The sequence below is a fragment of the Salvelinus fontinalis genome, chromosome 28 (genome assembly GCF_029448725.1).
Source record: "Salvelinus fontinalis isolate EN_2023a chromosome 28, ASM2944872v1, whole genome shotgun sequence".
Classification (NCBI taxonomy): Eukaryota; Metazoa; Chordata; class Actinopteri; order Salmoniformes; family Salmonidae; genus Salvelinus; species Salvelinus fontinalis.
Genome location: NC_074692.1, coordinates 43,621,763 through 43,643,920, shown reverse-complemented (window position 1 = coordinate 43,643,920; position 22,158 = coordinate 43,621,763). Strand labels below are relative to the sequence as shown.

The window sequence follows — 22,158 nt, the reverse complement described above, 5'->3', positions numbered from 1 at the left end:
GTACGTTGCACATTAGAAATACAATACACATTCAATTTACAATACACATTCAATACACATTAGACATACCATACATACCATACACATTAGACATACCATACACTTTCCATATACAATACACGCTCAGTCAATTGGTGGTGGCACGGGTCTCATCTGTGGTGACAGCTGTGTCATGGTTCAGTCCTTGAACACAGGCATCTGTTGGTGGCCCTAACCCTCTCCCCCTTCCCCTCTCCACCATATCGCTCCATTAGGTAGGGGCCCGCCGTGTCCTCCTGTCCCCTAACCCCCCCCCCCCCCCCCCCCCCCGGTGTGTTGGTGATAACAAGGTTGGTTGAGTGGTGGAGCGCTTGGTCCGCCGTGTCTCACCTGGTGTTCACACAACAACGGTGGAGGGTAGAAGAAAACTTAAGGGCCTGGTTGACACCTGGCTAACACCTGGCTGACACCTGGCTGACACCTGGCAACAGACAGGACAGGACAGGACAGGACAGGACAGCTAGCTAATGCAGCAAGCCTCATGAATAACGGAACAGGACAATCGGAGGGTGCTCCGCGGGCTGCCGACCGTGTCAGCGGTCCAATTGGCGCCATTTTTGATGTCGTAGCCATAAACATCTCTGGGTCGTTGAAAAGCGGAGCGTCTCTTGGTGGAGCATTTGGGGGATCTGTCTTCCTGTAACGTTAAGGTCAGGTGGTGTGACAGATATTATTTTCTTGGCCCGATGTAAAGACTCACTAGTTGAGCCCTGTGCCCTTAAGGTAAAGAATGGGATCCCAATGGAACAAAAACCCCGACGGTGGACGTATGATTCAATACCTTTTAGTGATACAACAAAAACCTGGAGTTTATGTATCGACTAATATGCACAGCAAGTCATGAGTAGCAATCCAAATATTTAGCAGGTTTAATAGTTCAGAGGAAACTCGTGTTGAAGAGGAGAAATAGTGTAACTTTAGTTTTGTGGGTGTGGTCAGCAGCACCGTGTTCCACAAAAGCAAAAAAAACAGGTAAATAATACATGGATATATCCTTCTGTCGCTCTGTCTCTTCTTATAACCGGTGATGCTATAACACCCTGTGAATGACAGTTGAAGACAGGGCCCCAGCTGTTAGGTTGAGCTGGGGTTATGTCTGAATAGATGGGAGACGAGAGGGGGAAATGTCATGCCAGAGGTAAACTGGGCAGGGGGGGGATCACTCTAAAACCCTGTAAAGACTGACACATGTTCCCAGGGACACCAAGGCAGACGTGGCAGACGACCCAGGCCTCTCCTCTCTTTGTATCACTGGAGATCTCTAAACTGGGATGTGGACAAACCTGGGTTCAACTACTATTTGAAATCATTCCAAATACTTTATCTAGGCTTTCCTGACTGACTGGATCAATAGAACAGTCCCAAGACTATAAATCACGCACATCTGGCACTCCAGGCAGAATAGAGCAAATGCTAAAAGCATTGAAAAGATTTCCATATAGTATTTGATCCCAGGTCTGGTCATTGGAGCTCTCTGAGCCGCGATGTGGAAACTTCTCTTTCCCTCCCCACTCTAGTGGTCTCTGTGTCTAGTGGCTTCTGTCGGAGCGCCTCGTCGTCCTGGGTGACGCTAAGCGCTAGTGATACGATACAGCTGGATGATCACCGGTGTCAGTAATGGCTTTCCAACTTTTCCTTAAAGACGGGGAAAATTGAGGAGGGTGAATTATTCAGAGTTGAACATATTGCGGAGGACGGCTGTCACTAAGAGTTGTGGAAACGTTGCTCGTCTGGAGGACGCGTGGCAGAGGTCCTGACAGAATAGAGGAAACTCTTTGAACTCTGAAGAGAGGGATTGTGGTACGGAACGAACCTCAAGAGTGGGTGATCAAACGTTAGGCCAAACACATGTTTAAGTTTCCATTCCATTCAAATGTCTGCAATGTAACGTGTGTTTGTTTGCAGTCATCTTGGCCTGGTCATGCAAAAGAGGATATTTCTCCTGGTTAAATTAACATCTACAGTATATTGTATGTATAAATAAAAGATGATCGCTTTTTTGGAGAAAGAAGTGCAAAAAAAGATGGCGATCGTTGAAACTAATCAAAATATTGTTTTTTATTTCAATCAGACTATTTCACTGAGTGATAATGTCCTCACCAACAAAAAAGTATGTTCACATAATCACAGTATTTGGTTTTTGTATGGATGTATGTACTTGTAAGTCGCTCTGGATAAGAGCGTCTGCTAAATGACTTAAATGTAAATGTAAAATGTAAATTGACTTACATCTATGTAAGAGGAACACGTGTTTTTGTCCTGTTTGTGCAACAGTAACTCTCACCAACTACACAGAAAAAATACATAGATGCAACATGCAGCAATTTCAATTTTTTTACTGAGTTACAGTTCATAAATTGGAAATAAATTCATTAGGCCCTAAATTATGGATTACACATGACTGGGAATACAGATATGCATCTGTTGGTCACAGAGACCTTAAACAAAAAGGTAGGGCGTGGATCAAAAAAACAGTCAGTATCTGGTGTGACCACCATTTGCCTCATGCAGCACGACACATCTCCTTCACATAGAGTTGATCAGGATGTTGATTGTGATATAATTAAGTTGTTGGTGCATATACACTGAGTGTACAAAACATGAGGAACACTTTCCTAATATTGAGTTGCACCCCCTTTTGCTCTCAAAACAGACACAATTCGTCGAGGCATGGACTCTAAATGTTGTCGAAAGAGTTGTTGACTTCAATGCTTCCCACAGTTGTGTCAAGTTGGCTGGATGTCCTTTGGGTGGTGGACCGTTCTTGACACACACGGGAAACTGTTGCGCGTGAAAAACTCAGCCGTGTTGCAGTTCTTGACACACTCAAACCGGTGCGCCTGGCACCTACTACCATACCCCGTTCAAAGGCACATCAATCTTTTGTCTTGCCCCATTCACCCTCTGAATGGCACACATACATAATCCATGTCTCAATCGTCTCAAGGCTTAAAAATCATTCTTTAACCTGTCTCCTCCCCTTCCTCGACACTGATTGAAGTGGATTTAACAAGTGACCTCAATAACGGATCATAGCTTTCACCTGGATTCAGCTGGTCAGTCTATGTCATGGAAAGAGCAGGTGTTCCTAATGTTTTGTCAACTCAGTGTAAAACCTGTAATAATCAGTAGCAGAAAAAGAGAATGTCCATGGCTTAAATCATAGTATTTTTTTCCAACTGTAATTCTAAGAGAGCGGACCTTCTCTTTGTCTTCTTCCTCTATTTCTTCTAAAGCACAGAGCCCTCCTAAATGTGTTCCACAATACCAGTCAAAGTCACAGACACAGCCCCTCCTAAATGTGTTCCACAATACCAGTCAAAGTCACAGACACAGCCCCTCCTAAATGTGTTCCACAATACCAGTCAAAGTCACAGACACAGCCCCTCCTAAATGTGTTCCACAATACCAGTCAAAGCCAAGTCACAGACACGGCCCCTCCTAAATGTGTTCCACAATACCAGTCAAAGTCACAGACACAGCCCCTCCTAAATGTGTTCCACAATACCAGTCAAAGTCACAGACACGGCCCCTCCTAAATGTGTTCCACAATACCAGTCAAAGTCACAGACACAGCCCCTCCTAAATGTGTTCCACAATACCAGTCAAAGTCACAGACACAGCCCCTCCTAAATGTGTTCCACAATACCAGTCAAAGTCACAGACACAGCCCCTCCTAAATGTGTTCCACAATACCAGTCAAAGTCACAGACATGGCCCCTCCTAAATGTATTCCACAATACCAGTCAAAGTCACAGACACGGCCCCTCCTAAATGTGTTCCACAATACCAGTCAAAGCCACAGACACAGCCCCTCCTAAATGTGTTCCACAATACCAGTCAAAGCCAAGTCACAGACACAGCCCCTCCTAAATGTGTTCCACAATACCAGTCAAAGCCAAGTCACAGACACGGCCCCTCCTAAATGTGTTCCACAATACCAGTCAAAGCCAAGTCACAGACACGGCCCCTCCTAAATGTGTTTCACAATACCAGTCAAAGCCAAGTCACAGACACAGCCCCTCCTAAATGTGTTCCACAATACCAGCCAAAGCCAAGTCACAGACACGGCCCCTCCTAAATGTGTTCCACAATACCAGTCAAAGTCACAGACACGGCCCCTCCTAAATGTGTTCCACAATACCAGTCAAAGTCACAGACACGGCCCCTCCTAAATGTGTTCCACAATACCAGTCAAAGTCACAGACACGGCCCCTCCTAAATGTGTTCCACAATACCAGCCAAAGCCAAGTGGACAGGAACAAAAACATGAGGCGTAGGGTTTAAAAAAAAAAAAGGACATACATCCATCATTTATGTATTGAGTGTGGAAATAGGAAAGGCGATATAAAGTTTGAACAAGGGGGGGGGGGGTCAGGCGATTTAAATTCCAGTACCATACTAGCGGACAGTAGGACAGAGAGTCAGGCGGCAGCTCATCTGTTGGAGCCGCAGGAGAGTAGAAGGCCCGAGGCAGAGCCCAGGGCGAAACCAACTGCACAGAGAGAACACACACATACCTTCATCCCCCACACACACAGCCAGGCGAACAATCAGACCAGACAATTGACAGTGTTTTACATATTTCTTAATTTTGGGGTGGGGGGGGGGGGTGGGGGGTTGATTTCAGGCATTTCAGTCGTTCCGTTTCCTGCTTAAAGGCATGGTAATTGGATCTGGCATAATGGACATACGGAAATAGCTCTGCCATTCATCACTAGGGTTTTAATTGCGCCATTTTGAACTCGTTCCCCTCGTGAAGAATAAGTCATACACAGGCCCCTCCCCCCTATTCAGGGCTATTGTGGTGTTAAACAGTGTGTGTTGTGCTTGTCTTTCTAGGTCCATGGATGTCCTGATAAGTCTGAACCATGGAAAGTCATTTATCCTTAGTGCCTTCACCATCTACGCCACAACATGTGTGAGTTTTACATTGTCCAATATCTGTTAACAAAAGGGTAAAGTAATACAGTCTATATTTATCTATACCTTGTGTATAGGTAGAATACACGTACTTTATAAACTGAGCCACACGGGACACATGTCCTATGTGCATACCTCTGACTGGTCTATCTGGTCTAACATTTGACCTCTGACTGGTCTATCTGGTCTGACATTTGACCTCTGACTGGTCTATTCAGTCTAACATTTGACCTCTGACTGGTCTATCTGGTCTAATATTTGACCTCTGACTGGTCTATCTGGTCTAACATTTGACCTCTGACTGGTCTATCTGGTCTAATATTTGACCTCTGACTGGTCTATCTGGTCTAACATTTGACCTCTGACTGGTCTATCTGGTCTGACATTTGACCTCTGACTGGTCTATTCAGTCTAACATTTGACCTCTGACTGGTCTATTCAGTCTAACATTTGACCTCTGACTGGTCTATCTGGTCTAATATTTGACCTCTGACTGGTCTATCTGGTCTAACATTTGACCTCTGACTGGTCTATCTGGTCTGACATTTGACCTCTGACTGGTCTATTCAGTCTAACATTTGACCTCTGACTGGTCTATTCAGTCTAACATTTGACCTCTGACTGGTCTATCTGGTCTAATATTTGACCTCTGACTGGTCTATCTGGTCTAATATTTGACCTCTGACTGGTCTATCTTGTCTAACATTTGACCTCTGACTGGTCTATCTGGTCTAATATTTGACCTCTGACTGGTCTATCTGGTCTAATATTTGACCTCTGACTGGTCTATCTGGTCTGACATTTGACCTCTGACTGGTCTATCTGGTCTAATATTTGACCTCTGACATGTCTATCTGGTCTAATATTTGACCTCTGACTGGTCTATCTGGTCTAATATTTGACCTCTGACTGGTCTATCTGGTCTAATATTTGACCTCTGACTGGTCTATCTGGTCTAATATTTGACCTCTGACTGGTCTATCTGGTCTGACATTTGACCTCTGACTGGTCTATTCAGTCTGACATTTGACCTCTGACTGGTCTATCTGGTCTAACATTTGACCTCTGACTGGTCTATTCAGTCTGACATTTGACCTCTGACTGGTCTATTCAGTCTAACATTTGACCTCTGACTGGTCTATTCAGTCTGACATTTGACCTCTGACTGGTCTATCCGGTCTAACGTGTATTTTTCTCTCCCTGTGTCAGTCGGACGGCTTGGCTGTAGCCATCGTGTTCTTGCTGCTGTTGTTAGTGGCAGCGTTAGCAGCGGCGTGGTGGTTCTGGCCTCTCTGCTGCACTGTGGTGAGTCTTACAACGCGGCCTATAACATAATAACATAAAACACTGACACATTTATAACATACAGAAGTGGTCCTGCTTTGGGGTTAATTTACACATTTATAACATACAGACGTGGTCCTGCTCTGGGGTTAATTTACACATTTATAACATACAGACGTGGTCCTGCTCTGGGGTTAATTTACACATTTATAACATACAGACGTGGTCCTGCTCTGGGGTTAATTTACACATTTATAACATACAGACATTTATTTATATTTAACTAGGCATGTCAGTTAAGAACAAATTCTTATTTTAAATGACGGCCCAGGAACAGTGGGTTAACTGCCTTGTTCAGAGGCAGAACGACAGATTTTGTTTACCTAGTCTGCTCGGGGATTCGATATTGCAACTTTTCGGTTACTAGTCCAACCCTCTAACCACTAGGTTACCTGCCAGTTCTGCTCTGGAGGTTAATTTACACATTTAAAACATACAGAAATGGTCCTGCTCTGGCTGTTAAAAAAAATATATTGTACGTATTAACCAATAATGAACTTTGGGTGAACTATCCCTTTAATATCAACAGAAACACCTACAAGTCTTATATGGCTGTTTGTGGGCTTTGCATGAGCTATCAATTGTGTTGTGTGTAAGAACACACGAACACAAAAGTATTAAAAAACACAGAACATAATTGAAATGTTTTGTCATGCGCCAATTTGTTGAGTAAGTTTGACGCTACTAAAATACTACTTCTTTACTCTGGTAAGTTGTCTTTGTGTATTTTGTAATATACTCCTCAATGTGTCCTTCCTGTGTCAGCAAGCTGCAGACTCGACTGTCAGCAACTTAAACAACCACTGTAAACTCTAATGTCCCTCTTAACTACAAGTCTCTGTTTCAACAGACGATTGTATGTCAATGAGAATGAACTGTATAAATAAAGGTTTACATGACAGCGTAAACACAGAACCTGTCTGACTCTGGAAATGATCCGTGTAAATAAAGATATGCCAAGCCAGTCTAAGCCTTAGCCAAAAGCCATTACTATAACCATGCCCCAGCATCAGCCCTCCCTCCCTGTGGGATGACGCCAGGTAAACTCCACCATCACGGACAAGCCAGTCTAAGCCTTAGCCAAAAGCCATTACTATAACCATGCCCCAGCATCAGCCCTCCCTCCCTGTGGGATGACGCCAGGTAAACTCCACCATCACGGACAACCTAGTCTAAGCCTTAGCCAAAAGCCATTACTATAACCATGCCCCAGCATCAGCCCTCCCTCCCTGTGGGATGACGCCAGGTAAACTCCACCATCACGGACAACCCAGTCTAAGCCTTAGCCAAAAGCCGTTACTATAACCATGCCCCAGCATCAGCCCTCCCTCCCTGTGGGATGACGCCAGGTAAACTCCACCATCACGGACAAGCCAGTCATGAATGGTTGTGCTCGTGCCAACCATGCTCTGCGGTCTCCACATTGTTCAAGAGCTCAGCTGAGTTGAGGTGATTGGCATTGGCAGGCAGCCAGCTCCACTGTTAAACTCTTCTTCACCCCCCCGTTTTACCTCATACTGCCTGCAAAGAGCTGCACAGCACCACAGAGGAAGAGGCTGGAACAGAAAGGGAACAGGAAGTAGTAACCATAGCGATAGATATATGTGTTCTATTTAACTCTCAGATCTTTACCACATCCTGTATCTGGAAACAGTAGAGCCTGTTTAGTGTCGTGTGGCTCTGCTCTTCCAGGAAGCACTTCTCTTCTTCTTTTTTTTTTGTCGCAGATTTTTCTATTCCCCATCTCGTGTTTCGTGTTATGATGGTTTGTTCGGTTGATATTAAATATCGTTTTCATAGCCTTTGTTCACACCAAACCTTTTTTTGTACGTCATATATCATATTTTCCTCCTTTGTGGGGAGTTTCAATATGTTTTTATGGAAGCTCATGGATTCTCAGTGCTTTGTCATTAGCATATAAACCCCCCCCCCCCCCCCCCCCCCCCCCTCCCCCCCCCCCCCCCCTCCCCCCCTCCCGCAACCCATTTCACGTCTTCCTCTCTCCATTTAGAAAAGCCCACAGTTTACAGATGATGGTTTCAGGACATATATAATGTCTACAGGATGGTATGACCTTTGACCCCCTCTGTCCCCCTCTTCTATATGGGAACCCTGACAAACAGAAATATACCATCACCAATACCATCACCAATCACCAATACCATCACCAATACCATCACCAATTACCAACACAATCACCATTACCATCACCAATACCATCACCAATCACCAATCACCAATACCATCACCAAAACCATCACCAAAACCATCACCAATACCATCACCAATACCATCACCAATCACCAATCACCAATACCATCACTAATCACCAATACCATCACCAATACCATCACCAATCACCAATACCATCACCAAAACCATCACCAATACCATCACCAATCACCAAAACCATCACCAATACCATCACCAATCACCAATACCATCACCAATCACCAATACCATCACCAAAACCATCACCAATACCATCACCAATACCATCACCAATCCCATCACCAATACCATCACCAATACCATCACCAATCACCAATACCATCACCAAAACCATCACCAATACCATCACCAATACCATCACCAATCACCAATACCATCACCAATACCATCACCAATACCATCACCAATCACCAATACCATCACCAATACCATCACCAGTACCATCACTAATCTCCAAAACCATCACCATTACCAACACCATCACCATGACAATCACCAATACCATCACCAAAACATCACCAAAACCTTCACAAATACCATCACCAATCACCAACACAATCACCATTACCATTACAAACACCATCACCAATCACCATACCATCACCAATCCCGTCACCAATCACAAATACCATCACCAATACCATCACCAAATACCAACACAATCACCATTACCAACACCATCACCAATCACCAATACCATCACCAATACCATCACCAATACCATCACCAATACCATCACCAATCACCAATACCATCACCAATCAGTATCACCAACACCAACAGTATCACCAGCAGCAGCCTCCAAATAATAAATAATACTGCCAATAATAATGTCATAATTATATGCGTCACCTCTCTTCGTCCAGGATGAGATGGAAGCATATTTTGGAAAACTAACAAAGACATTGCAATGTAAATCCCCTGCAGCATGTCTGGCTGGGGATGTGTTTGTCTTGGTGCTGGAGCTGCTGCTGCTCTCCATCAGGGACCTGGGGAGAGGAGGAGAGAGGAGGAGGGGAGGGTATAGGAGGGGAGGGGGTGGGGGAGATGGAGAGGAGGAGGGGAGGGGAGAGGAGGAGAGAGGGGAGAGGAGGAGAGGGGGAAGGGGTAGAGGAGAGGAGGAGAGGGAAGAGGAAGAGAGGGGAAGAGGGAGAGGAGGAGAGGGGGAAGGGTTAGAGGAAGAGAGGAGGAGAGGGGAAGAGGAGGAGGAGGGGAGGAGAAGAGGAGAGGTAGAGGAGGAGAGGAGAAGAGGAGAGTTGGAGGAGGAGAGGAGAAGAGGAGAGGGGAAGAGGATGAAGGATAAGGGAGGAGAGGGGGTTGGGAGAGGAAGAGGATGAGGAGGGGAGGAGAGGAGAGGTAGAGGAGGAGAGGGGAAGAGGATGAGGGATAAGGGAGGAGAGGGTGAAAGGAGAAGAGGGCATTTGTGTGCGTTGTTAATATTTCAACACCCAGTCTGTCAGGTTTCAGCTGGTTTCAGAGTCACAACAGTCAGGATGAGGCGGTGAGGATAGGTTGGGATGATGACAGGATCACACACACACACACACACACACACACACACACACACACACACACACACACACACACACACACACACACACACACACACACACACCCTCTCTACTACCCTGATTAAACTACACCCCTCTCTCCTACCCTGATTAAACTACACCCCTCTCTCCTACCCTGATTGAACTACACCCCTCTCTCCTACCCTGATTAAACTACACCCCTCTCTCCTACCATGATTAAACTACACCCCTCTCTCCTACCCTGATTAAACTAAACCCCACCTCCTACCCTGATTAAACTACACCCCCCTCTTGCCCTGATTAAACTACACCCCCCTCTTACCCTGATTAAACTACACCCCCCTCTTACCCTGATTAAACTACACCCCTCTCTCCTACCCTAATTAAACTACACCCCTCTCTCCTACCCTGATTGAACTACACCCCTCTCTCCTACCCTGATTAAACTACACCCCCTCTCCTACCCTGATTGAACTACACCCCTCTCTCCTACCATGATTAAACTACACCCCTCTCTCCTACCCTGATTAAACTAAACCCCACCTCCTACCCTGATTAAACTACACCCCCCTCTTACCCTGATTAAACTACACCCCCCTCTTACCCTGATTAAACTACACCCCTCTCTCCTACCCTGATTAAACTACACCCCTCTCTCCTACCCTGATTAAACTACACCCCCCTCTTACCCTGATTAAACTACACCCCTCTCTCCTACCCTGATTAAACTACACCCCTCTCTCCTACCCTAATTAAACTACACCCCTCTCTCCTACCCTGATTAAACTACACCCCACCTCCTACCCTGATTAAACTACACCCCCCTCTTACCCTGATTAAACTCCACCCCCTCTCTCCTACCCTGATTAAACTACACCCCCCTATCCTACCCTGATTAAACTAAACCCCACCTCCTACCCTGATTAAACTACACCCCCCTCTTACCCTGATTAAACTACACCCCTCTCTCCTACCCTGATTAAACTACACCCCTCTCTCCTACCCTGATTAAACTACACCCCTCTCTCCTACCCTAATTAAACTACACCCCTCTCTCCTACCCTGATTAAACTACACCCCACCTCCTACCCTGATTGAACTACACCCCTCCTCATACCCTGATTAAACTACACCCCCCTCTTACCCTGATTAAACTACACCCCTCTCTCCTACCCTGATTAAACTACACCCCTCTCTCCTACCCTGATTAAACTACACCCCTCTCTCCTACCCTAATTAAACTACACCCCTCTCTCCTACCCTGATTAAACTACACCCCTCTCTCCTACCCTGATTAAACTACACCCCCCCCCCCTCCTACCCTGATAGGAACTACCCCCTCCTGAATCTGTTGTTTTAATCAGTTTTTCATACAGGGATGTATGTGTGTTGTGGTGGGCTTAAAGACACAGAGCACAATATAGCTTTCTGTCTTCTATCACGTGGATGACGAGTGGGAGAATATGGCGCTGCTGTCACTCAGGAACAGAGGGGCTGCTGGGAAAGAGGCTTGAATAGTTTCTCTCCTGCTATGCCCTCGACCTGTCTCTCACCTCTTGTTATTATGCGGTGTTCAATATTTCCTGTCAGATCGTGCTAAACTTTAATGTGTACAGTAGATCCTAAATGGAATCCCATTATGTGCAATCGTTGGCTGTGTAAACATCCCTAAAAATCATTACCTTCAGCATTTCTCTCAAACAGGTTTAATTTGTTCCTAATGAAGTGCATCATTTATAATTTGCAAATATGCTACCTGCTACTGGATATGCCAGGATAAGCTGCTGAAACAGCTTGACTCATCATGGAGGGTTTAAACAGCTTGACTCATCATGGAGAGTTTAAACAGCTTGACTCAGTATAGTGGGTTTTAAACAGCTTGACTCAACATGGAGGGTTTCAACAGCTTGACTCAACATGGAGGGTTTAAACAGCTTGACTCAACATGGAGGGTTTCAACAGCTTGATTCAACATAGTGGGGTTTAAACAGCTTGACTCAACATGGAGGGTTTCAACAGCTTGACTCAACATGGAGGGTTTAAACAGCTTGACTCAACATGGAGGGTTTAAACAGCTTGACTCAACATAGTGGGTTTTGAACAGCTTGACTCAACATGGAGGGTTTAAACAGCTTGACTCAACATGGAGGGTTTAAACAGCTTGACTCAACATGGAGGGTTTCAACAGCTTGATTCAACATGGAGGGTTTAAACAGCTAGACTCAACATGGAGGGTTTAAACAGCTTGACTCAACATAGTGGGTTTTGAACAGCTTGACTCAACATGGAGGGTTCCAACAGCTTGACTCAACATGGAGGGTTTAAACAGCTTGACTCAACATGGAGGGTTTAAACAGCTTGACTATACATAGACGTTTAAACAGCTTGACTCAACATGGAGGGTTTAACAACTTGACTCAACATGGAGGGTTCCAACAGCTTGACTCAACGTGGAGGGTTTAAACAGCTTGACTCAAAATGGAGGGTTTTAAACAGCTTGACTCAACATGGAGGGTTTAAACAGCTTGACTCAACGTGGAGTGTTCCAACAGCTTGACACAACATGGAGGGTTTAAACAGCTTTAATCAAAATGGAGGGTTTAAACAGTTTGACTAAACTTGGTGGGTTTAAACAGCTTGACTCAAAATGGAGGATTTAAACAGTTTGACTCAACATGGAGGGTTTAAACAGCTTGACTCAACATGGAGGGTTTAAACATTTTGACTCAACATAGTGGGTTTTAAACAGCTTGACTCAACATGGAGGGTTTAAGATGGGGATAAAATTAATGGGATTAACATTAGCAATTCCAATTGGACAATTAACAGAGAGGGTCATATGGTTATGATGCCGTGAGTGGCTGTGATTGGTCAAGGGAACCTGGTGTTTGTTTTGCAGCTTTGGGCTTGATCAGGCTAAATGTCAGATGGTTAAGTATTTAGTATTTATTGGTATTTATTAGGATCCCCCCATCCACTAAAATCCAGCAACACACGCACACACACACACACACACACACACACACACACACACACACACACACACACACACACACACACACACACACACACACACACACACACACACACACACACACACACACACACACACACACACACACACACACACACGGTTAAGTAACCAGAGACATAGCTAGTTTATGAATTACTGTGCGAGCACCGCATGCTTCCGCTACGCTTGCTGTTAGCGTCCCGTCCCTGGCCACATCTGTTTGTCTGGTAGTTAGAGAACTACACAGCCACGTCCTGTAACAGCAGATCCACAGTCATTTGTATAATGCTTTATTTATCCCACAATATGTCCTGGAAATCTGCTGCATAATTACTTAATAAAAGGAGCTAATCCGCGAACGTACGGTCTGCCTAAAATGACGTTAATCATTCTAGTGTAGAGCTGACAGACAGACAGGAAGATAGACAAACTCACAGACGTGACTGGATTTGAGTCAAAGAGCATTTAATTAACCCTAATTGATTATTTTGTCATTAATATAATGACAACAGTACATTAGCTGCATTAACAGGAGAGGTGGGTATAACTGCACCGGAGTCACAGCCACTGTCACAGACAGGACAGGTCTGCTCGTCAGTCAGTAGTCACAGCCACTGTCACAGACAGGACAGGTCTGCTAGTCAGTCAGTAGTCACAACCACTGTCACAGACAGGACAGGTCTGCTAGTCAGTCAGTAGTCACAGCCACTGTCACAGACAGGACAGGTCTGCTCGTCAGTCAGTAGTCACAGCCACTGTCACAGACAGGACAGGTCTGCTAGTCAGTCAGTAGTCACAACCACTGTCACAGACAGGACAGGTCTGCTAGTCAGTCAGTAGTCACAGCCACTGTCACAGACAGGACAGGTCTGCTCGTCAGTCAGTAGTCACAGCCACTGTCACAGACAGGACAGGTCTGCTAGTCAGTCAGTAGTCACAACCACTGTCACAGACAGGACAGGTCTGCTCGTCAGTCAGTAGTCACAGCCACTGTCACAGACAGGACAGGTCTGCTCGTCAGTCAGTAGTCAGTAGTCACAGCCACTGTCACAGACAGGACAGGTCTGCTCGTCAGTCAGTAGTCAGTAGTCACAGACAGGACAGGTCTGCTAGTCAGTCAATAGTCACAACCACTGTCACAGACAGGACAGGTCTGCTAGTCAGTCAGTAGTCACAACCACTGTCACAGACAGGACAGGTCTGCTAGTCAGTCAGTAGTCACAACCACTGTCACAGACAGGACAGGTCTGCTAGTCTGGCAGTAGTCACAGCCACTGTCACAGACAGGACAGGTCTGCTAGTCAGTCAGTAGTCAGTAGTCACAGCCACTGTCACAGACAGGACAGGTCTGCTAGTCAGTCAATAGTCACAGCCACTGTCACAGACAGGACAGGTCTGCTAGTCAGTCAGTAGTCACAACCACTGTCACAGACAGGACAGGTCTGCTAGTCAGTCAGTAGTCACAACCACTGTCACAGACAGGACAGGTCTGCTAGTCAGTCAGTAGTCACAACCACTGTCACAGACAGGACAGGTCTGCTAGTCTGTCAGTAGTCACAGCCACTGTCACAGACAGGACAGGTCTGCTAGTCAGTCAATAGTCACAACCACTGTCACAGACAGGACAGGTCTGCTAGTCAGTCAGTAGGTCACAGCCACTGTCACAGACAGGACAGGTCTGCTAGTCAGTCAATAGTCACAACCACTGTCACAGACAGGACAGGTCTGCTAGTCAGTCAGTAGTCACAGCCACTGTCACAGACAGGACAGGTCTGCTAGTCAGTCACTGTCACAGACATGACAGGTCTGCTAGTCAGTCACTGTCACAGACAGGACAGGTCTGCTAGTCAGTCAATAGTCACAACCACTGTCACAGACAAGACAGGTCTGCTAGTCAGTCAATAGTCACAACCACTGTCACAGACAGGACAGGTCTGCTAGTCAGTCAATAGTCAGTAGTCACAGCCACTGTCACAGACAGGACAGGTCTGCTAGTCAGTCAGTAGTCACAACCACTGTCACAGACAGGACAGGTCTGCTAGTCAGTCAGTAGTCACAGCCACTGTCACAGACAGGACAGGTCTGCTAGTCAGTCAATAGTCACAACCACTGTCACAGACAGGACAGGTCTGCTAGTCAGTCAATAGTCACAACCACTGTCACAGACAGGACAGGTCTGCTAGTCAGTCAATAGTCACAACCACTGTCACAGACAGGACAGGTCTGCTAGTCAGTCAGTAGTCACAGCCACTGTCACAGACAGGACAGGTCTGCTAGTCAGTCAATAGTCACAACCACTGTCACAGACAGGACAGGTCTGCTAGTCAGTCAGTAGTCACAACCACTGTCACAGACAGGACAGGTCTGCTAGTCAGTCAGTAGTCAGTAGTCACAGCCACTGTCACAGACAGGACAGGTCTGCTCGTCAGTCAATAGTCAGTAGTCACAGCCACTGTCACAGACAGGACAGGTCTGATAGTCAGTCAGTAGTCACAGCCACTGTCACAGACAGGACAGGTCTGCTAGTCAGTCAATAGTCAGTAGTCACAGCCACTGTCACAGACAGGACAGGTCTGCTAGTCAGTCAATAGTCACAACCACTGTCACAGACAGGACAGGTCTGCTAGTCAGTCAATAGTCACAACCACTGTCACAGACAGGACAGGTCTGCTAGTCAGTCAGGAGTCACAGCCACTGTCACAGACAGGACAGGTCTGCTAGTCAGTCAGGAGTCACAGGCACTGTCACAGACAGGACAGGTCTGCTAGTCAGTCAGGAGTCACAGCCACTGTCACAGACAGGACAGGTCTGCTAGTCAGTCAATAGTCACAACCACTGTCACAGACAGGACAGGTCTGCTAGTCAGTCAATAGTCACAACCACTGTCACAGACAGGACAGGTCTGCTAGTCAGTCAATAGTCACAACCACTGTCACAGACAGGACAGGTCTGCTAGTCAGTCAATAGTCACAACCACTGTCACAGACAGGACAGGTCTGCTAGTCAGTCAATAGTCACAACCACTGTCACAGACAGGACAGGTCTGCTAGTCAGTCAATAGTCAGTAGTCACAACCACTGTGTGTGGTGTTTGTGTGTCTGTGTGCTGTGTGTGTGTGTGTGTGTGTGTCTGTGTCTGTGTGGTGTGTGTCTGTGTGCGGTATTTGTGTGTGTTGTGTGTGTCTGTGTGCGGTGTGTGTGTGTGTGTGTGTGTGTCTGTGTGGTGTGTGTGTGTGTGTGTGTGTCTGTGTGCTGTGTATGTGTGTGTCTGTGTGCGGTGTGTGTGTGTGTGTGCCTGTGTGGTGTGTGGTGTGTGTCTGTGTGCGGTGTTTGTGTGTCTGTGTGCGGTGTGTGTGTGTTTGTGTGTGGTGTGTGTCTGTGTGCGGTGTGTGTGTGTCTGTGTGTGGTGTGTATGTATCTGTGTGCGGTGTGAGTGTGTGTCTGTGTGTGGTGTGTGTGTGCGGTGTGTGTGTGCGGTGTGTGTCTGTGTGCGGTGTGTGTGTATGTCCGTGTGCAGTGTGTGTGTGTTTGTGTGTGTGTCTGTGTGCGGTGTGTGTGTGTGTGTCTGTGTGTGTGTCTTTTCCTCTCCTCTCTCCTCTCTCCTCTCTCCTCTCTCCTCTCTCCTCTCTCCTCTCTCCTCTCTCCTCTCTCCTCTCTCCTCTCCCCTCTCTCCTGTGTGTGTGTCTTTTCCTCACCTCTCTTTCTTCTCATATCTTATTTTGTCTGCTCTCCTCTTTTCACTCTCCTCTCTGCGTCTCATTGATGTTAATTACCTCTTTAGGACTTTCTGATTGGGGGATTGCTGCTTGGGAGCACTGAACCCTGTCCAATTAATTACCAGGACTGCTTCCCAAATGGAGTCTATTACCTACATAGTGCACTGCTTTTGACCAAGGATCCATAGGGATCATAGAGCTCTGCTCAAAAGTAGTGCACTATGTAGGGAATAGTGTGTCATAGGGCTCTGGTCTAAAGTAGTGCACTATATAGGGAATAGGGCTCTGGTCTACAGTAGTGCACTATATAAGGAATAGGGCTCTGGTCTAAAGTAGTGCACTATATAGGGAATAGAGTGTCATAGGGCTCTGGTCTATAGTAGTACACTATATCGGGAATAGGGCTCTGGTCTATAGTAGTGCACTATATAGGGACTAGGGCTCTGGTCTATAGTAGTGCACTATATAGGGACTAGGGCTCTGGTCTATAGTAGTGCACTATATAGGGACTAGGGCTCTGGTCTATAGTAGTGCACTATATAGGGAATAGGGCTCTGGTCTACAGTAGTGCACTATATAGGGAATAGGGCTCTGGTCTACAGTAGTGCACTATATAGGGAATAGGGCTCTGGTCTAAAGTAGTGCACTATATAGGGAATAGGAATCTGGTCAACAGTAGTGCACTATGTAGGGAATAGGGTGCCATTTGGAAAGCATACGGGATAAACAGGAAGCTGCTCTCACCCCAAAGACTCTCCCCTGTCAACTAGTTGATTTGGAGTGTCTCTTTATTGTATTGTTTTGTACCAGGGGCCCTGTGTTGGTTCTCAGGAAGGACCTCGTTATCAGCAGTTGTAATGAACACGAGGGGAGACAGAGAGCTGGTTTCAAGCGCAGGGCTCCACAGGTGTTTATTGCAAAGGACCACAAGAGGAGGCCGGTAGCTGGGTCACAGGGGGTCCAAAAGGGCAACAGTACAGGCAGGGGAAAGGCTAGTAGCGTTGTCCGGGATTTCAGGCAATAGGTAGATAACAGGAAATCCAACAGGCTAAAGTACAGGCAGGGAATAGGCAAAAGGTGTCGTTAGTGAGGCATGTGTGTGTATGTGTGTGTCTATGTGTGTGTCTGTGTGTGTGTCTGTGTATCTGTGTGTATCTGTGTGTGTGTGTGTGTGTGTGTGTGTCTATGTGTCTGCGTGTATCTGTGTGTATCTCTGTGTTTGTCTGTGTGTGTCTGTGTGTCCTGCCCTGACAGCTTATTTGACAGCTTACTGTTTGTGTTTCAGGTCATTAAACCCCCTCCTCCTCCTCCTGCTCCCTCAAGGCCTCCGCCACCCGTGAGTACATCACACACACACACACACACACCACACACACACACACACACACACACACACACACACATCTTCACAATGCGGTTAGGATACAGCCACATTTATTTGAGTTCTCTCCTGTGCTGTCAGATCACTCAACAGGTCCTCAGACAGAGAATAACAGTGTCTCAGTGTTTACCCTGAAAACATGTCAGCCTTTCATCCACGTGACCCTGTAGTAATACATTACTTTACAGACAAACATCTAAAATGTAATATAATAATATTATATTTGAGATTGTTATATTATAGTAAAAAAAAAAAAAAAAATCTAGAAAAAATAAGTTCAAAATGTGAAAAGCTAGTACAACAACAAAGGCCTGTTCCTAAAGGTAAGGAGGGACACTTCCCCTTACTGCTCTGTAGGGAGGCACCGTGGAGTCGTCAACTCCCACCCTGGATCAGGAATTCCACATGGTTTGTTCCGCGCAGGGTACACTAAATTAGAAGGGTTGCAGCCACGGGGTGGGGTTAGCCTACAGGGAGATGAGCTAACTGGGATATTTAAAAAAAAAAAAACACATATACTTGCCAAAGCTAGAAAATAGCTAAATGTGATCATCTGAAAATAACCAGGTAAGATACACAAGTGAGAGAGTGGTGTGAAGCCGTCCTCTCTTTACTTCCTGGAACAACTCAGTGGAACAACTCAGTGGAACAACTCAGTAGAACAACTCAGTAGAACAATTAAGGGGAAAAACTCAGCAGAACAACTCAGCAGAACAACTCAGTAGAACAACTCAGTAGAACAACTCAGGAGAACAACTCAGGAGAACAACTCAGGAGAACAACTCAGTAGAACAACTCAGTAGAACAACTCAGTAGAACAACTCAGGAGAACAACTCAGGAGAACAACTCAGGAGAACAACTCAGTAGAACAACTCAGTAGAACAACTCAGTAGAACAACTCAGTAGAACAACTCAGGAGAACAACTCAGGAGAACAACTCAGGAGAACAACTCAGGAGAACAACTCAGGAGAACAACTCAGTGGAACAACTCAGGAGAACAACTCAGGAGAACAACTCAGTGGAACAACTCAGTGGAACAACTCAGTGGAACAACTCAGTGGAACAACTCAGTGGAACAACTCAGTGGAACAACTCAGTGGAACAACTCTGCAGAACAACTCTGCAGAACAACTCTGCAGAACAACTCTGCAGAACAACTCTGCAGAACAACTCAGTAGAACAACTCAGTAGAACAACTCAGTAGAACAACTCAGTGGAACAACTCAGTAGAACAACTCAGTAGAACAACTCAGTGGAACAACTCAGTGGAACAACTCAGTGGAACAACTCAGTGGAACAACTCAGTGGAACAACTCAGTAGAACAACTCAGTGGAACAACTCTGCGGAACAACTCAGTAGACAACTCAGTGGAACAACTCAGTAGAACAACTCAGTAGAACAACTCAGTAGAACAACTCAGGACCAACAGATACTATTGAATCAAAACTCTACTTGCTGCTCTTGAAGGAGCTGATGTCCTTACCAACTATAAATGACGCAAGCCAAAGATCAGACAGGTTGTCATCGTGCACAGAGAGGTCTGCAGTAAATCTGTTCCTCATTTCAACACTAGCTGACATCAAATCCACTGGGAGGCTCACATTTAATATGTTTCATAATCAAGCATCACATCACCCAGCATTACATCACCCAGTATTACATCACCCAGCATTACAGCACCCAGCATTACATCACCCAGCATTACAACACCCAGCATTACATCACCCAGCACCCAGCATTACATCACCCAGCATTACATCACCCAGCACCCAGCATTACATCACCCAGCATTACATCACCCAGCATTACAACACCCAGCATTACAGCACCCAGCATTACATCACCCAGCATTACATCACCCAGCATTACATCACCCAGCATTACATCACCCAGCATTACATCACCCAGCATTACATCACCCAGCATTACATCACCCAGCATTACATCACCCAGCACTCAGCATTACATCACCCAGCATTACATCACCCAGCATTACAACACCCAGCATTACATCACCCAGCATTACATCACCCAGCATTACATCACCCAGCATTACATCACCCAGCATTACAACACCCAGCATTACATCACCCAGCATTACATCACCCAGCATTACATCACCCAGCATTACAACACCCAGCATTACAACACCCAGCATTACAACACCCAGCATTACATCACCCAGCACCCAGCATTACATCACCCAGCATTACATCACCCAGCATTACATCACCCAGCATTACAACACCCAGCATTACAGCACCCAGCATTACATCACCCAGCATTACATCACCCAGCACCCAGCATTACATCACCCAGCATTACATCACCCAGCATTACAACACCCAGCATTACATCACCCAGCATTACATCACCCAGCACCCAGCATTACATCACCCAGCGCCCAGCATTACATCACCCAGCGCCCAGCATTACATCACCCAGCATTACAACACCCAGCATTACAACACCCAGCATTACAACACCCAGCATTACATCACCCAGCACCCAGCATTACATCACCCAGCATTACATCACCCAGCATTACATCACCCAGCATTACAACACCCAGCATTACAACACCCAGCATTACAACACCCAGCATTACAACACCCAGCATTACAACACCCAGCATTACATCACCCAGCATTACATCACCCAGCACCCAGCATTACATCACCCAGCATTACATCACCCAGCATTACATCACCCAGCACCCAGCATTACATCACCCAGCATTACATCACCCAGCATTACAACACCCAGCATTACAACACCCAGCATTACAACACCCAGCATTACAACACCCAGCATTACATCACCCAGCATTACAACACCCAGCATTACAACACCCAGCATTACATCACCCAGCATTACATCACCCAGCACCCAGCATTACAACACCCAGCATTACATCACCCAGCATTACAACACCCAGCATTACAACACCCAGCATTACAACACCCAGCATTACATCACCCAGCATTACATCACCCAGCATTACATCACCCAGCATTACAACACCCAGCATTACAACACCCAGCATTACATCACCCAGCATTACATCACCCAGCATTACATCACCCAGCATTACAGCACCCAGCATTACAGCACCCAGCATTACAACACCCAGCATTACATCACCCAGCACCCAGCATTACATCACCCAGCATTACATCACCCAGCATCACATAACCCAGCATTACATCACCCAGCATTACAACACCCAGCATTACAACACCCAGCATTACATCACCCAGCATTACATCACCCAGCATTACATCACCCAGCATCACATAACCCAGCATTACATCACCCAGCATTACAACACCCAGCATTACATCACCCAGCATCACATAACCCAGCATTACATCACCCAGCATTACAACACCCAGCATTACAACACCCAGCATTACATCACCCAGCACCCAGCATTACAACACCCAGCATTACAACACCCAGCATTACATCACCCAGCACCCAGCATTACAACACCCAGCATTACAACACCCAGCATTACATCACCCAGCACCCAGCATTACATCACCCAGCATTACATCACCCAGCATTACATCACCCAGCATTACAACACCCAGCATTACAACACCCAGCATTACAGCACCCAGCATTACATCACCCAGCATTACAACACCCAGCATTACATCACCCAGCATTACATCACCCAGCATTACAACACCCAGCATTACAACACCCAGCATTACAACACCCACTATTACATCACCCAGCATTACATCACCCAGCATTACATCACCCAGCATTACATCACCCAGCATTACAACACCCAGCATTACAACACCCAGCATTACATCACCCAGCATTACAACACCCAGCATTACATCACCCAGCATTACAACACCCAGCATTACATCACCCAGCATTACATCACCCAGCATTACATCACCCAGCATTACAACACCCAGCATTACAACACCCAGCATTACATCACCCAGCCTTA

At 46.1% G+C, this 22,158-nt stretch overlaps 1 protein-coding gene across 1 annotated transcript in view; it reads left to right on the top strand.

Moving 5' to 3' along the window:
* The window catches only part of LOC129826759 (anthrax toxin receptor 2-like), a 141,030-nt gene that overhangs the window by 43,086 nt on the left and 75,786 nt on the right, over window positions 1–22,158 (top strand). Inside the window, exons 10-12 of the mRNA XM_055887817.1 lie at window positions 4,882–4,960; window positions 6,172–6,267; window positions 18,084–18,134. Of these exons, the coding sequence (XP_055743792.1) occupies window positions 4,882–4,960; window positions 6,172–6,267; window positions 18,084–18,134 (226 nt within the window). The remainder of the gene's footprint in view (window positions 1–4,881; window positions 4,961–6,171; window positions 6,268–18,083; window positions 18,135–22,158) is intronic.